At 37.2% G+C, this 16,383-nt stretch overlaps 2 protein-coding genes across 2 annotated transcripts; one reads left to right on the top strand and one right to left on the bottom strand.

Moving 5' to 3' along the window:
* Positions 1–409: 409 nt before the first annotated feature.
* Positions 410–6,516, top strand: LOC124379419 (zinc finger protein 436). The gene is made up of 2 exons (XM_046839765.1): positions 410–936; positions 2,411–6,516. Exons 1-2 carry the CDS (start codon positions 738–740, stop codon positions 3,895–3,897), a joined length of 1,686 nt encoding a protein of 561 aa, XP_046695721.1. The 5' UTR covers positions 410–737; the 3' UTR covers positions 3,898–6,516.
* Positions 6,517–9,740: 3,224 nt separating this feature from the next.
* Positions 9,741–13,541, bottom strand: LOC124379320 (proteinase-activated receptor 3). The gene is made up of 3 exons (XM_046839582.1): positions 13,374–13,541; positions 11,142–11,215; positions 9,741–11,017 (listed from the first exon to the last, which is right to left on the bottom strand). The coding sequence occupies exon 3, from the start codon at positions 10,981–10,983 to the stop codon at positions 10,063–10,065; it is 921 nt and encodes a 306-aa protein (XP_046695538.1). The 5' UTR covers positions 10,984–11,017; positions 11,142–11,215; positions 13,374–13,541; the 3' UTR covers positions 9,741–10,062.
* Between the last annotated feature and the right edge of the window lie 2,842 nt (positions 13,542–16,383).

The raw sequence follows: 16,383 nt of genomic DNA, 5'->3' as shown, positions 1-16,383 counted from the left end.
TTAATTTGATTGTTCTGCTTTTTTGCCTGAAGTATTTATTTAGGTTGTGTTTTTTTATTTTGTTTTGTGTAATGTATTTTTATATATATATATATATATATATATATATATATATATATATATATATATATATATATATATAATGTATGATTTGTTTTTATCATTATGGATGTTGTATTTTTATATAATGTATTAATAAAACTGGTTCAATTTGTTTACGTGATGTAATAATTAGTTGGATTTTTTTAAATCTGATGTATTATTTAGTTTTGATTTTGTATGTAGATTTCAAATCAGACAGAATCATAGTTTTACTACGGAATAGCGTGCAGTATCTCCTCCACACCGTAGGGGGCGGCCGTGTAAGTCAAGCGCGTATATAAATATATATAAAACCCAGAAGCACAGAACTAGTCAGGCTCTTTGGAGACGCCTGCGGTTGATCAAATTTGTTCTGTTGATTCCACAAACTTGTGTAAAAGGAAACTGATATAAACAGATACCGGGTTTGTGTTTGAAACCTAAGCAAGTTAGATTGTCGATTCGGTTTATTTATTTTGTTGTGTTTTTTTGCACAAGCGTCTGTTTTTCTGCGTCACCCAAACGCAGACGTGTAGCTTAGCCCGCTGTCGAGTGGAGATCCAGAGCTCTGGAAGTGTCTCGGTGTTGTTCAGGAGACTCCTCGCGGTTTTTTTATCCTTTCCCTCAGTTTATGCCTTTTTGTTTAGGTCGCAACAATGAACTCGAAGAACCTGAAGGCTTTCCTCGAGTCCTCTCTTAACGAGATCTTCAAGGCGACTGTGGATAACATCCTGGACTCTGTAGACCAGACTTTGGCCGAGTACCAGGGACAAATCCGGCGGATTACATCCGAAAACGAGACGCTGCGGGAAAAACTGCGCGTTCAGGAGGCCAGCGTGTGTCCGGTCCCAGTAGGTATGAGATGTTTCACCACAATGAGTTATTAAGTGCATGTAAACAAACGACTGGAAAGAAATTAAACTATAAACCAATAAAAGACATGCAATTAAACAGATGATAGGCAGTTTCACAGTCTATCAGCTTCGTTCATGTTCAATTTGCCAAGATATGATTATTCATTTATATCTAGAAATTAAGTTGTATGTATTTTGGGTGAAGTTGTAGTTCAGGCTTTGGATTACTGATCATAAGGTCGGGGGTTTAATCCTCATAATCACCAAACTCCCTGTCTTTGGCCTCTGAGCAAGCCCCTTAACCTTCCACCTCCCGTACTCTAGGGGCGCTGTATCATGGCTGACCCTGCACTCTGACCCCCAGCATCCTAACAGCGCTGGAATTTGTGAAGAATTTCTTTAATGTGACAAGTAAAAAGCACCTTTTCACGTTTATGTAATCGCGTACAAAATACCAGCTCTGTTACAGTAAATAAGATGTATTCAATTGAACTGGTTCAACAGCAAACAGAAAACTTTCGAGAGGAATAAATGATGGCATTTTTAAAGATGTCAACCAGTGTTTGAACGATTAATCATTTCTATAAATAGTCTTTTCACACAGTTGATTAAGCAAAGAGCCTTGTGACAGAAATATAAAATTTTAGCCATAATAAATCACAGTACTTTGGATACTTAAGTACATTTGAATGCAAATAAGTGGAGCATATTTACTGGAGGAATATTTTACTTAGCGTATCTTTAACTTTAACTCAAGTTCATGGTTTGTGTACTTCATCCACCACTGGTAGAAATGCAAAAAAAACAAAAAAATGACTGCTTAAAAATGTGTATTTCAATTCAACCACTGCTGAAACGTTCAAAATCTTGTGCACATCCATAACCTGGAACTACAATCTTAGTTTGAGTAGGAATCCCTGATCGATCTTGGCTGTGAGCTCATGTCTGCGGCAGAGAGTAGGTGGTGGTGTGGGGAAAAATACTGTACACAAAGTTTTAAAACTCAGCATTCAGTGGGTAAAAGCAAAACAGAAAACGTTACCTGGCACGTCTGCAGAAAGTGGGCATCCCTGTGCTCTCAGAACATGAGCAGACAGAAGTTAAATTTTATAATCTTCAAGCTGCGTACTGATTGGCTTATTCATGCATTCTCTGTAGTGCAACATAGTAAAAGTCGCTGCACAAGCACACACTCTCATAACTCAGTAGAAAGGCTCGTGAAGGCGTCTAGAAACAGTCCATCACATCACTCAAATAAAAATGACGTAAATGTTGTCCAAGCGTGTTGCTCAGCACTGTTGTGTAGTAAATATAAGCATTTGTTACTAGATATTCCTGAGCACTAATAAACCAGATACTCATTTTCGTCATTTATTTTCACAACGTTCATTAACTAAAAGCGTCACGTTCTCTAGTAATACCAAGTATTTACATATTGACTATATACAATTTTTTTTTTTTTTCTGTTTTTGCAGTGGATTACAATCTTGGTGTTGATGGGGACTTAGGAACAATTCTCCATCCTCATCCAACTTTACCTCGACATAAGGGTTCAGGGAAAGCCTCTCAAAAACAGAGGGACGATTGCGGAAAGAAAGCAGGAAGCTCTAAGCCTGCGTTACATAACCCGAGTCCTCTTTCAACCAACAGCGGAACACATCAGTCAGATAAAGAAGTGCAGAGTACCACAGTACCTTACGTTAAGGCCGACCCAGACTTTGAAGATGACAACAATGCATTACATCGCCAATCCCCCGTTAACCTGACAACGAAACTCATTAAAGTAGAAGGGTCTGAGGAGAGCTTTTCGGAATGTTACACTGGATCTCCAGCAGCCCCGTCCAGGACAAGTGATGATAATATTCATGTAACCATGGTGTCCAATAAGCACATGAGCAGTACTGTGAGTGAAGATGAAGCCAGCAATATGGGGCAACACGAATCAGAGAAGTCTGCACACAGCGTCTCGGAGGAAGACGTTGAAGAGCCGACTGAGGACGCCGCTCTCGGTGTCTGTTTTGAAAGTGATGTCGGATCGGTTTTAGAACCAGACAAGGAATTTATAGAAAACTTTCACTCGAAGGACTCTGCAAACTCGAAAGTTTCGAAAGACAAAACCTTCCACTGCGCGCTTTGCGAGAAAAGCTTTGGCCGAATGGCGTCGCTTAACATACACATGAGAACTCATAGCTCGGAAAGAGCTCACATCTGCAGCTACTGTGGGAAGGGTTTCAGCCGAGCCGACCTCCTGAAAAACCATCAGCGCACCCACACAGGCGAGAGACCATATTCCTGTAACCTGTGCGGAAAGAGTTACGGTCATCAGGGCCAGCTCAGGATCCACAAACGAACCCACACCGGCGAAAAACCGTACGCCTGCCCGCATTGCGCCAAGCGCTTTACTGAACACAACCAGCTCAAGGTGCACCTTCGGACGCACACGGGCGAACGTCCGTACTCGTGCAGCGTCTGCGCCAAGACCTTTGCCAGCGCCGGCAACCTGAGGATCCATCTCCGGATTCATAGCGGAGAAAAACCCCATTGTTGCAGCCAGTGCGGAAAAAGGTTCAACAGCCAAGGCGACCTCAAAACGCACCTGCGCGTGCACACGGGCGAGCGGCCGTACCACTGCGACCTCTGCGAAAAGACCTTCAGCCAGGCAGGCCACCTGAGCATCCACATGCGCATGCACACGGGCGAAAGGCCGTACGAATGCGGAATATGCGGACGCACCTTCACCGTGGCCAGCAGCCTCAAGCTGCATCAGCTCACCCACACTGGAGAGAAGCTTCACACCTGCCTACGCTGCGACAAGAGCTTCAGTAGGGCCAGCCATCTGAAAAGACACGAGCAACTCCACGCCAAAGAGGAAACCATACTGAAAGGTGTCGATGAGGCGTCGCCAATGGAAGACCAAAATGTTGATGACGATGAAGTGCAAAATTTGGAAGAAATGGAGTGAATGAAGGCTTTTCTTACACTGGCCAGTTTATTAGGTATGCCTTCCGTTCAGGCCACCTTGTATTATCAGTTTATCAAAAGCTCCCACTACCCCCATCCACTAACAGAACAGGGGTATTGTTGAGCAGATGTTATTTAGATGGTGGGCTTTTCTCGATACAGTAGTGAAATGGACATTTGTTGAGGTATCAAGTACATTAAAGTGCTATCCACCATCTTCTACATACACGAGCGTGCAGATGCACACGATTCGCTAACGTTCATAGTACGTCATCCTTTTTACCTATAGAGTCGGCCAGTTTTACTTGTCGAGTCTCAGCCATCGATGGCCATGGGGTCAACGGCATTCAAACTCTCAGTTCCTTGACAATGATGAGATTTAAAAGACTTGTACACTCACCGGTCATTTCATTAACAGTTAGAGACCAAAGCTCGTCTCTTTTCTGAGCGCAAACCTGCTGTCTGCCTTTTTGGTTTAGAAAGTATCCACCAACTTATGAGTTAGCAGGTAATGCTATTCTAACTGATACTTTAATGTCACTGGGGTCACTGTGCTGAAATGATCCACCATCCAAAATAGTCCACTGTTGGTCCTGTTCAGTGATTAGAGGGCTTTTATTTTTATGCAGTCAGTATTGTGTCTACAAAGTGAACTAATCAGTAGATCTACATGTGAAGTCGATGAATGCACATAGCCGTACCCAATGAAGTGGCACCAGGTGCGATTCGGGTGCATTTCGTTTTGCTTTTCAACCCTTTATTGCACAGTCATAGACAAAAATAGCCGAATGTTTGTCAAACATGACGTTTGTGATTTATTTACACAAGTTATTCTGCTGGACCTGTGAAAGAAGTTTCGGATTTAATTTTGGTAAGTTTTATTATGGCAATTTAGTAGGTTAAAAAAAAAAAAATGTTGACGTGATACTTGCACCTTATGCTCATCTTAGACTTCGAGGTTCCTCCTGGTGTTATTCGGTTTTCTCTCCCCACCCAAAAGCATTCCAGAAGGTGAATTGGCAATTCTCTTTCGTCCCTTGGTGTGATTATGCGAACATGGGTTCTGAGATAATCTGGTTCCCTCTTCATGATACGTGATCCCAGTGTAGGTCCAAAGTCCATTACGGACTGGATCGAGATAAAGCGGTTACTACAGATGAATAAATGAATGAACAGCTGAATAGTTATCGATACCTCAACTAATCAATATTTAGACTTCCGTTAACCAAAGATGGGTTAAATTAAGGTTTCACTCGCTGTTTTAACTGTTAACACTTTATAAAATGACACTTTGATAGTTATTATTGGCTCATAATTGAGTATAACTTAAATGCAAGTAAATTTCACCATTTGAATGAAAATCTGTTTTGTGGAATCAATTGCAAAAAAAATTCATGAACCGGAAACAATATTCAAATACATCCACAGTTACATTTGGTGGCCTTGGGAAAACCCTTCATATGGCAAAAAATTGATATTTTATTTATAGTTCTTAAAACTATAGGCTTTTCTGGACTGGATGTGTGGCACTTTGCCAGAAATGATCATAGCAGCCCCCAATCGGTGTTTTCCCAAACCGTCATGTGTTTTGGCCAAATAGAACAATACGTTCAGTGAATCCAATGAAAATGTTTTCATGTAAATGTTCTTTAATAATACAGTATCTAATGTGACATTATTCCTTTGTTTTGTTTTTAAATACATTTTCCTGATTTTTCAAGGTAGATTTTATAGGAGTTTAAAATTTACCCAAGATTCCCTGCTCCATGTTCTCAGTCAACACTTAAATCTCACTGAAAACTGAATTCAATGTTTTAAAAGGAGGTGTTTTTATTTTATTATTGTTAATTTTTTAATTACTTTCAAAGGAATCAAATAACCAGTGTTCTACTGCCGTTAACTGTTATTAATTAAAATAAAAGGACTATTTAAATTCTCAAATCTTGACTAACTGTATTGTACTGATCAAAGATGCTGAATTTGTTTGTTTTTGTTCTTGTATCTTAATTACGGTGTGATTTTTATATTAGCCAACTTTTTTTTTTTTTTTTATAATTTATTTTGGCCGTTTGTGTGCGTCAGATATAGTGATTTCTGTTTCGGCCATTTCTCCACACCAGTAAAAAGAGTGCAACATTTTTTAACATTGCATATACTTCCATTGGAATTGTTTTATTAGAATTATTTTTAATTCGGTCAAATCTTTTATCCATTTAATATCAAAAATTGAGTATTACCGTTACTTTTTGCGCTTTTTCAATATCTGTTTCAGCAAAAAGGAACCACGTCGAACTTGACCACAGTCTTGAACTAAACTGATTTTCGAAAATCCATACTTGTGAAAATGATGGTAGTTTATTAACGATATTGACGAGCTTAGCTTTGTGACCAAACGCATTGCAGAATCCATTTAAAGTGTGCACATCGTCGTTGTTTTAGTTTTTCCCTTTTTATTCTTCTTTTTTTTTAAACCAAATTCCCCTTGATAAAATAAGTTTAGATAAAAATGTTAAAGTATGTACACAGTATAATAAAATTGTTTACTTTGTGGAAATGTAGTGGAAATGAAGCCATTTTTGAAATCGTCATTCCATCCTAATAAATGAAATGAAAAATCCCATTTTTAAAGTGTGTCATGTTTTAAACCAAAATGTTTTCTATACTATACTAGTCTCTAGACTGGGATTGGTGGTGCAATGCAGTTGTAATAACCTCCACATTTCTGAGATGTTGCTCCAATAGATTCTGGAGTGCGTTTGTGGAGATTTGTGCTTATTCTGCCGCAAAGTGTTCGTAATGTAGGGTGAGGAGGCCTGGGGTGCAGTCAGCGTTCCAAATTATCCCAAAGCTGTTCAATTGAGTTGAGGTCAGTGCTCTAGAACGCCATTCAAGATCTTCCACTCCATCCCATGTAAACCATATTTTCATGGAGCAGGCTTTGTTCAGTGGGGCATTGTGATGTTGGAACAGGTTTGAGTTTCCAAGTCCAAGTGAAAGAAGAATTTAATGCCACTGCATCCAGAATCTAGAGACGTCCTATATCAAGTCAAGAAGCTTTTATTTTCATTTCATCCATATACAGCTGACTGACTACACACTGGCAACGTTTCTACAGAACCCTGGTGTTACATAAAACAAGATAGAGCTACAGAACATGGAGCTAAGGACTAAAGTAAGTTGTCCTCTCCAGTGCATAAAAGGCACAAAACAGCACAGTTTACAGTATAATGTGTATAATTTGGGTGGTGCTGAAGACATGCATGTGTATGAATTGAAGTATTGAGTGTGTGTTGAGTTCAGGTTGTAACAGTTCAGTAACACACAGGTGTGTGTGTGTGTGTGTGAGAGAGTTTGGCACAGTTCCGTTCTGTGTGTTGAGGAACCTCATGGGTTCTTGAGTGAAGAAACTGTTGCACAGTCTGGAAATCAGACCCGAATGCTTCGGAACCTCATTCATGATGGTAGGGGAGTGAAAAATGTGTGTGAAGGGTGTGTGGGGTCGTCCACAATTCTGTTGACTTTGGGGATGCAGCGTGTGGTGTAAATGTCTGTGACGAAAGGGAGAGAGACTACGATGGTCTCAGCTGTCCTCACTAATCTCTGTAGGGTCTTGCGATTAGTTATTAAAAAGGCAGTGATGCAGCTGCTCAGGATGCTCTCGATCCCTCTGTAGAACATGGCTAGGATGAGTGGAGGAAATGGGCTTTCCTCAGCCTTCTCAGTTTCCCAGGTTGTTGCTGGGATGATCTTCCATTCCTCCATAATGACATCACAGAGCTGCCGGATGTTCTTCACCTTCCACTTGTGGATGCCCCACAGGTTCTCAATACGGTTCAGGTCTGGAGACATACTTAGTCACTCCATCACCTCCACAATAAGCAAGGCAGTTGTCATCTTGGCGATGTGCTTGTAGTCGTTATCATTTTGAAAATCTGCAAAAATGGAGTGCATCATTTTCTGCTTCAGAATGTCACAATCCATGTTTCCCTTAATGAACCGCAGATCCCCAGTACCAGCAGCACTCATGCAGCCTCGGACCATGATGTTACCACCACCATGCTCTTGGTAACACTAACCCTTTCCGCTTCTGCAACCTCTAAAGCAACGCTGCGACACTCGTGCGTTTGCTTTTTGAAGCAGCTTCTGCACCTGATGCACAACACAAGGACTTAATTTCTTTAATGATAAACCTCTGTATGACCCTGTACTGTACTGTGACTCAGTTTTAAAGTGTGTTACTAATCTTCTTATAGCCATGGCCACATTTTGTGGAAAGCAACAATTATAATTCTCAAATCTTTAGAGTTCTTTGCCATGGGGTGTCATGTTGAACATCCAGTGGTCAGTATGAGAGAATTGGACTCAAAGCACCAAATTGTAACTGCTATAAGAAAATATTTTTACAAATTTTCACACAAATTTGTATGGTCCTGTCAAGCAGACACAAACATGAACATGATGAATAGGACACGTGGCTTTGCTTGGGTAAGTGACTTACAGCTGTTATCACTTAGGGTGTACTCACTTTTGTTGCCAGCTATTTAGACAATAATGGCTGTTTTGTTATTTTCAAAGGACAGTAAATCTGTACTGCTACATAAGCTGCACATTAACTACTCTTAAATATATCCAAGTTTTATTTCTATAGTATTGTCTCTTGAGAAGAATATACTAAAACGGTTGCTGAAATGTGAGGGGTGCACTCACTTTTTTTGAGATACTGCATTTATATATATTATATACAATATTTTTTAATGGAAAAGCTCTAGACTTTCAGACCAGAGTTCCCTGGATTGAAGCAACCTAATGAAGCTACGATCGTTTAAAGTGTCAGGACTGCATGATGGTGAGTGACTGTCCAGAAAATAGCGGTTCAAAATTCGGCCAAGTAAACCAGCATCTGAGGCGAGCTTATGGTGATAAATGCTTATTTATCTGTTAGTTATCTAACAACTGTCAAACAGACAAGAAATACGGCATGTCAGAAGATCACGAGCTCAGAAAGACCTGCAAGTGCATCTGTACGTAGCCTGCAGTAAGTCTGGATACTCCAGGCATGGGAATGGGCATGTTGTTTCACAATGACAAGGACAGCCTAGGCTAATTAAATCCAGATTTGCTGCAGGTAATATATGATATGGTATATGAAAAGTATTTTAAATAAAAACATGTTCTTTTAAATAGACAAAAGTTGGTCTTCAAAAAGAGAAGAAATCAGGCTCGTCTTATATTCAGAACAATATGGTATATATATATATATATATATATATATATATATATATATATATATATATATATATATATATATATATATTGTCCTTGAATACTTGTACAAATAAATGGCTATAATCCTTAATTTATCTTATAATAGTTTATAATCCTGTTATAATAATAAATAAATAAAAATCGCTATTAATTCGCTAACCAAAGTAAAATTATTGCATGTATATATACTTTTATAAAATGCTAACTTTTTTCCTAATAACATAATCTTTTAGTGTCCAAGTACCTAAGATTTTATGTTCTAAGAAATGTGTGTATGTTCAAAGCAATTTATAGACACTTTAATTATCAATAAGAAAAAATAAATAAGGAAAGAAACATGTCTTTGCGTTCATTAATCATTAATTATGCAATCAGTCAAATGCATTTTAAAGCAACAGATGAATTTATGGAAAAGCCACATGGACATTACATGAATAAAAGCCTTACTTTTAATACAGCATTTTTATACATTATTTATTTACCTCCAAGTGATGTTTGCACCTGAATTATTTATTTCTTTCTATATTTACTTTGTAATTCAAGATTTATTCAAGATACAATTTTTTTTTTTACATAATTAAATTCTCACTTTATTTTGTTCATAATTTTGCACTTTTTTTTAAACAAAAGTAATTTGTTTTATTTACATTTTTAGAATTAGAGTTTCATAGATAATTGTCAGCATATTATATTATTTACATTGTCACAAGTTTACAGTAAGTACTTTTTGCGCTACGATTTATTTATTTGCATGTCAATATGTTTTTCTATACTTTCTCACCTAAATAAATCCATTTCACACATGATCAAATAATTTTTACATTCTGGGGTCACATGCTCCATGAAAAAATTTACCTTTTGGGTGAAAAATGTTAATTGTATGAAAATTTTTCCTCCCCATTTATTTATTTGTAGTATACACTGTGGAGCACTCGCTTGTTTTTCCAGTCTCTCTGTCTTGAGTGTTGCAGCCCACACAACACCACGCTGGACATTGCGGCCTCTTATTGGACAGGTAAAGGACGGGCTGGATGCTGCTGCTGATGTCCATGAAGCCGAAAGCTATGTAATGGATATAACATTTAAACACATAGGGAGAGAAATAGTTCTGAAATGGGAAGAGCGCAACGGGAGGAAAATAGTTAAAAACTATAATGGCTAAAATAATCAGCACCATCTTGAAAGCTTTTTTCTTGACCGGGTGCATGTCGTCTTTGCCTGGACCTGATTGTCTGAGCACCCATAGTATGGAAATGTTGCAGAAAAGCATGAAAAGGAACGTGGCCAGGATCATGACTGTAAAGACTTTCTCAAAGTTGGGGATGGTGCCCACACACTTCAGTACGGCGTACACTAGCGCAACGAACCACACGACACCGGCGCACACAGGACGATGGCTCTGATCCTTCAGGTTGGAGAAGATGATGGGATGGCACACGGCCATGTAGCGGTCTAGACAGATACATGCCAGGAAGAGTGGAGACGAGTCCTTGATGCCATAGAAGAAGCGCAGCACGTACCAAGGGCTGCTGGCAGTCAGGTACAGTTGGACGGCCAGCTCCAGTGGTGGGATGAGGCAGAAGCAGGTGTCCAGGACAGCCAGGTGCCAAATGAATATGTCCGAAGTGGACGAGTCGTGCCGGTTGTGGCGGATCAGCCAAAGGACCATGATGTTGGCTGGGATGCCCATGAACATGTTAATAAACTGCATGGTCATGTAGAAGAGGATGACCTCAGGCATGTGGTGGCACCCTGTATTTTTAGCTATGGAGGCATTTCCATTAAAAAACTGTGAATTATTGCTGTCATTACTCATCTCCATTGGTCAAAAACTGGGGCTAATTCGAACAAGAAGACTGAAATAAAAGATATGCAAATGTATTAGAAAAGAGAATAATATATTATTGCATGTGGGTTGTACAGCATCTGTCATACTCTATATACTTTATATGGCATATATACGTAATCTCACTTACTCACTTTTAGTAAGAGCTTTATCCCGAGCAGGAGGATCCGGAGCGTATCCTAGGAACACAGGGAGGCTGGAATACACCCTGGATGGGAAGACAATTCATTTTAGGACACCGTTCTCACAAAGTGAACTCTTGCTAGTAGAACCCCAGCAACATTCAAAGAAACAGGAAGTGATTTAGGACAAAAAAAAGATTACTAGGTGTTGGTGTTGTGTTTTCAAGTGTGCAACATTTTTACCATTAAAATGCACAGTATCCTTTGGCTGAAGGTGCATTAAGTGTGTCTTTATGCACTAAGCACTTTCTTTCATTGGCCTTTTTCCTTCTAAATTATTGTATCTTTGCTTCATAAAGGGCCTTTTTGTATGAGTGACAAATGCAGTAATCATACTCGAATATAATGTAATGCATACGCGATAAATTATTGCTGCTTTGGAGTTGTATAGCATTACATGACAATCTAAATACATTTAATGTACATGCAAATTTTGAAAAACTTTTGGAAAAAAATGATATAATAAATAAATAAAATATTGTACGCTTGCTGGTATAATTTTTCTTTAATTATTTTGTTGTCTGTCTGTCTGGATTGACTAGATTGCACTAAAATCCCCAGAACGAAGGAGCACCCAGACTTATCACACTTCTATTTTGTATGTATATAGAACATAATATAAAACATTATAGCATTTGTGTTTTGCAGCATCTGTACTCTCAGAAATCAAACCATTGCACTCTATTTTTCATTGTTGCTAGTGCACATTATTTTAGCTCAAAAACAATCATAAAAATATGAATATAGTATAGCTTTGGAAAAAGACAGTATTTTTATTAATAAACTTCAATGGTCAAATGTCTTAATATTTACATAATAAATACATAATAAAACAAGGAGAAGTGCAGTTTGGTTATTGAAACTTTTATGTCTGTAAGCCGAGGTCAGCGATCAGTTTTAACCAAAATATACCGAGTTCACAGAACATCGAGCAGGAAAATCTTTCTTTATATCTTTCTATTAAAATTGACTTTTTAAAATCTATTATAAGCAGCAGCAAATACAATAATTCTACTTTTACCAAACCCTAAAAATGCTATTACTGGAAATTCTTAAATTATTTCAATCATATATGCAGTATATATACACAAACTACAATACTAATAATGAAAGAATTGCATATGTAGAAGAACAAAATCAATCTTGTCTTTACATATAAGGCTATACATATTTAGAATAACATTCGAAATTGTACATGCAATAATAATTATATAGAATTTGCAGAGCAGTTAACGGTACACAATAAAAAAAAAAAAGCATGTCGATATTACGTGAGAAAAAATGCAGGCAAAACTTTTTCAGCTATATGCAGTTTTAACAGCTTTTTTTTTTTTCCAGATCATCAGTCAGAACGAATCAAAGTTCTTAATTCTGGTTCTATTTTCTTTACAGGACACCATATTTTAGTTTTTTATTTTATTTATTTATTTATAAATTTTTTTTAAGTCATGTTACTTTGAACTATCTTTAATGACTTTTCAATATTTTTTCTGCTGAACAGCATCCAAAAAAATAATACAATTAAGGATGCCTAAGACTTTTTCACAGTACTTTGTATCTCTATAGATATGAGATCTATTTAGAAAAACAGAAGCCAACAGCTGCATATGTGGAAACTAAACTGGAAAGAAACTGTTTTTAATGAGACGTTTTTCTGCTAAACATATTGAAAGAATAGCAGAAGTTTGATTAAAAAAAAAAAAACAAGGACGTCATATTATTCTTGCAATGCATATTGATATATATAGATAGATAGATAGAGAAAGAAAGAGAGAGAGAGAGAGAGAGAGAGAGAGAGAGAGAGAGAGAGAGCAATATCTTATTAGGCATAATTGGAAAAATTTCTGTCAGGAGGTATATACATATATGTTTCCTACAAGTTTCTCAGTTTCCTGAGTTTTAAAAGAGCTACGTATACAACACTGGTTTAAGTAATAAGTAATAACTAATTTACAGCACTTGAAAAAAGAACAGCTTGCGTAGGCTCACATATATTGATCCTCCCTCAAGCTATTTTCATGTGTTAATAATTGTTCCTGCTATGTTATATTATTTTTTTACATCATCAATGTCAAACAATATTTAATCAACAAGCAGCACCTGTACCTGGTGATGTCTTATATATAGTCAAATATGATGCAAATGTGAAATGACAGAAACCAACAGAAATGTCTGCAACCTTACCGACGTTATAGTAATGATTCCTTTCCTCTCCAAAGTCCACAAATATACGCAATTGAATCTGGTGTACATCGGATCCAGAAAGTCTAGAAAGAACTGAGGATGTTTGACACAACCCAGGCCCAGGTACAGAGCACAGCCCAGTACCCATGATTCAACACCACAGGGATATTTTGCATCCAATCACAGTGAGCACGTTCTGGCAAGTCCTTCAAACATCATTCACACCGATTGACAATGATGCAATTTGCCATCGGAGCCTGACGGAAATTTTGAAGTAAACAACTGATGCAACAGTCTGATGGTACGCTCCTGAAATTCACTGTAACAAAACGTAATTTGTTACACGAACGCTGCTGAGTTTCAAAAGCACTGGCGCTGATGGTGGAGCAGATGCTAATGATAATGACATTCTGTAAAAAGTTGCTTCTAGTAGTTGCTCATTATCACTGCTGAACGTAAAACCAGGCATCGGTGACAGAATGTGTCAATAAACTCTGCAAATACTTAAACTAAAGTCTGTGACTATTCCTGAATTCCAGAAACGCTGAAGCTAAGTTTTACAACAACAAAAATTTAAAATAAAAAGTAAAGTATTGCATGTTTTTTTATTTTAATTATGACTTCACTCTTTTTTGAGTTGTCACTGCATGGTTACTTCTAAAAGTTTATTCCTGAGTGTTTTTCTTGTAAAATTGATTCCAATTAGAACCTTTAATTTTCAGCTAAGTACCCTTAATTAGCCAATGAACCACTGATGAACACTTCATGAACCTTTATTTTCTAAAAGTGCGGATTGAAATCTCTCATAGGTATGCTTATTTTAAATGAATGCCGCTGAAGTTAATATGTACATGTGAGAGGGGGAAATCATGTGCATGGATTAACCCACTGGTCTTAGTAATTGTTCTGGGAAGAAGTTTGTACTTTATTTTTGGAGAGCTCTCTGTACAATTCTACAGAGTTATTTAAAAGTAATGAATCGTCAAAGTGTCCTTAAAATCAAAATGAATGTTTCTATGTTGGCCTTGTAGGATCGAATTAGAGCAAAACTTTAGACAATGTTGTGGGGCTCAGTGTAAATATAAGTTTGGTTATTTACTATTTCTCACCACATGCTCAAAAAAATACCCACGACCATGAATATTTGAATGCTTGAATGTAGAACTGAATACTCTCTTGAAATTTACATTTGTTCCTCAGATAAGAAAAGCATCTGGTTTCAACATTTACATTTTGCAAAAAGGGCATAGTTGTCATCTGCTCTATTCAGAAAACAACATCGGAAAACCACGATCGCCGACCCACAGTTCTGCACGTCATGTAAACCTTTCGGTTTAATTACAAAGTCAGAAATGTAAAATGTTGGTTTTAGTGGTAAATTGAAAGCTGAACTGCAATTTTATACCTTTTGAGATGTAGTCACTACATATTTTTATTTATTTGCGTGTCGTCAGTATTTCGTCAGGTTCATCATCAAGTATCAAACAATTCTATTCATTTATACAAAAATCTTTTGAAATAAAATTAAAAATGTTCTTTTTACACAATAATAGGATTGAAGACTTTTAACAAAAAGACGTTTAAATAGATTTGACATATAAATAAAATTGGTTAAGCAATTATGCGAATCTTTTAAACAAATGTAATGGACTGGATACACAAAAGTATACAGTAAAGACAGTGCTTTTAATTAAATCTCATTGTTTTTCAAAAATGTTTGCTTGGTTTACCAATTCCATAAAGAAAAAAACATAAGCTGTTAAGAGAAAGATTGTTTCTAACAGATTTACACTCACATATAAAAAGAAAAAAGGTTTTCGCAGCAATGAAGTTTCCCCAAAGAGATTTTCAATAATATAAGAATCTCTTCTTTGTTCTATTTTAAAAGTGGTCTTGAACCTGTTCATAATTTAGATTTAGGTAAATAAATGTATCATTTGCATTAAACTGTAGAAATAATTTCCATTAAAAGTCTTTGCAAGTTTTTGCAAATAAAATGTTTTACATTTAAATATGAAGTATGAAGTTTGAGATTATTGCATTCAATAATGAGCCCAAAGAAACCTTTTTCCACTACAAACAACCTTTTGTGCAGTGAAACACTTCCTTGAAGATAATAGGTTCTTCACAAAACTATACACCTGGACATAGAGCCATTAAAAAAACCTATAACAGGAATATTTGACTTTTTGGATCAAATCATTGAATATTACAGGAATATTAGACTTTAAATATAGTAAATTTTTATCCACAACATGTTATCTTTTTGTGGTGTAAGTTAAAAGCTATTGTTTACCAAGATGTTTCTCAGTACCATTGGTTGCTGTGTCTTTTTTTTATTCTATTCATTATCTTATTAACTTCTAGAAAAAGGGAAAAGGAAGCTGATTATCCCTGATGAGCAGCCATGGCGACTGTGACCAGGAAAAACTCCCTTAGATGTTCTGAGGAAGAAACCTTGAGAAGAACCAGACTCAAAAGGGGAACCCATCCTCATTTAGGTGATATCAAGATATAGATTAAAGTCTATAAAACAACCTAAAAATTTGAAATTTTTGGCTCTAACAAAAGAACCTATGTATGACACAGAACTGTAGAGAAGATGTTAGCGGGCTGCCTCACCCCCACAGTCAAATGTGGAGGCGCAAGCTTAATGGTTTGGGGTTGTTTTGGAGATGGGAATGCTGGAGACTTATTTAGGGTGAAATACAGAACCTACATGTTTACCATACTTCAACACCATGCAATTCCGTCTGGACTGCAGCTAATTGGAACCAACTTCCACACACAACAAGAAAATGACCTGCAACAAACGTCCAAGCTCTAGAAGTGTTATTTAGACAGCAGTCAGCTGGAGGGTTATCTATCATGAAATGGTCTGCCCAGTTACTGCACCTTAATCCTATTGAACTGGATGAACTGGATCGCAAGGTCAGAAATAATCTTTGACAAGTTGTACAAGAAGCATGGCAGCTGAATGTTTGGAGAAATTACCTGTCTATATGTCAAG

The sequence above is a fragment of the Silurus meridionalis genome, chromosome 25, assembly GCF_014805685.1.
Source record: "Silurus meridionalis isolate SWU-2019-XX chromosome 25, ASM1480568v1, whole genome shotgun sequence".
In the NCBI taxonomy this organism is placed as follows: Eukaryota; Metazoa; Chordata; class Actinopteri; order Siluriformes; family Siluridae; genus Silurus; species Silurus meridionalis.
Note: the sequence above shows the minus strand (reverse complement) of the source record. Positions and strands in the feature narration are given on the sequence as shown.